Here is a 1,064-nt window from a genome sequence, read left to right as displayed (position 1 = left end):
AGAGTCAATTTATAAAGCCCTCTGCGTTACATATAATACAAAGTCTTACCCAAAAGCTTACCCATGGCAATAGGGCCCAGCCATTAGGGTTCCCAATAACTAACTGTAATTATCCTATTTCTCTCTTGAAGTGCTCAACCACCAGAAATCTTTGAAAGGATTATCTTTCAGAAAGTGTTTTGCACATTGCAGTCCTAGTCATGGTAATTAAAAGGGAAAGTAGCGCAGTTCTTAAGATCTGTTTAAAAGTTTGGTGCAGAGCCCTCGCTACCCAGAAACACAGCAGAGGCAGCATTCCCTAAAAACCTACCCCTTTATCATATGTACGCAAAAAAACTTACATTCCCACATCACAGATAATATCTTGAGTAGCGGGAGACTCCAAAAGCTTTGCCAGAACTTGAAACGAATGCAAGAGTGTGTCAGACTCATAATAGTGATCGGAGCAGCCGTAACCACTGCATATGAAAACATAAGAAATAAAAAATTCAGCCACATCAGCACCAGAGCCAAGGGACCAGCACTGCTTCAGACAAGGAACACCTCGTCCACACAGGCGATCCACACAGAACACGCTGAAGCAGCACTGTCAACACCATCCCTGCTGACAGCACTTAGAACTCCGCGGCACTGCTGGGATATGCCTTTCAAGAGCAGCAGCCTGGGCCCAGGCAGGAGTCAAAGCGCTAGTTTCTGTGAAGGAAGACTCGCTGAAATAGGTCAAAAATGATCAGCACCAGCCACGTTTCCAAGACAAGAGAACCAATCTTGTGCTTGCAACTAGAATGTTTTTCTTGGCGCTGACAGCCGCACGCTTTCAGTCATGCTTCGGGCATGAGAGTACTACATGGCTGATTTTCTTACCGACCGTTCTTCAGGAATTCACTGGGGACGTGTCAAACCCCGAACCGACACAGCGCTCTTACCAGATTTCGAGCTCTGGACCGAGCCGGTACCGGGCTCCCTGGCTCTTCGCGATGTCAATACCTGGAAGAGGGTTGGATTAACCACCAGCCGGACGCTCAGGCCCGGCCCGCCCTGCCCTGCCCAGACGCCCCCGGGCC

At 48.8% G+C, this 1,064-nt stretch overlaps 1 protein-coding gene across 1 annotated transcript in view; it reads right to left on the bottom strand.

Annotated features, from left to right (window-relative positions):
* The window catches only part of NADSYN1 (NAD synthetase 1), a gene marked incomplete at its 5' end in the record, with an annotated part of 19,824 nt that extends 18,830 nt beyond the window's left edge, over positions 1-994 (bottom strand). Inside the window, 2 exons of the mRNA XM_009334589.1 lie at positions 342-458; positions 927-994. Coding sequence (XP_009332864.1) covers positions 342-458; positions 927-994 — 185 coding nt within the window. The remainder of the gene's footprint in view (positions 1-341; positions 459-926) is intronic.
* Between the last annotated feature and the right edge of the window lie 70 nt (positions 995-1,064).

This window comes from Pygoscelis adeliae, unplaced genomic scaffold (genome assembly GCF_000699105.1).
Source record: "Pygoscelis adeliae isolate BGI_AS28 unplaced genomic scaffold, ASM69910v1 Scaffold171, whole genome shotgun sequence".
Classification (NCBI taxonomy): domain Eukaryota; kingdom Metazoa; phylum Chordata; class Aves; order Sphenisciformes; family Spheniscidae; genus Pygoscelis; species Pygoscelis adeliae.
This window is presented reverse-complemented; position numbering and strand designations above follow the sequence as displayed.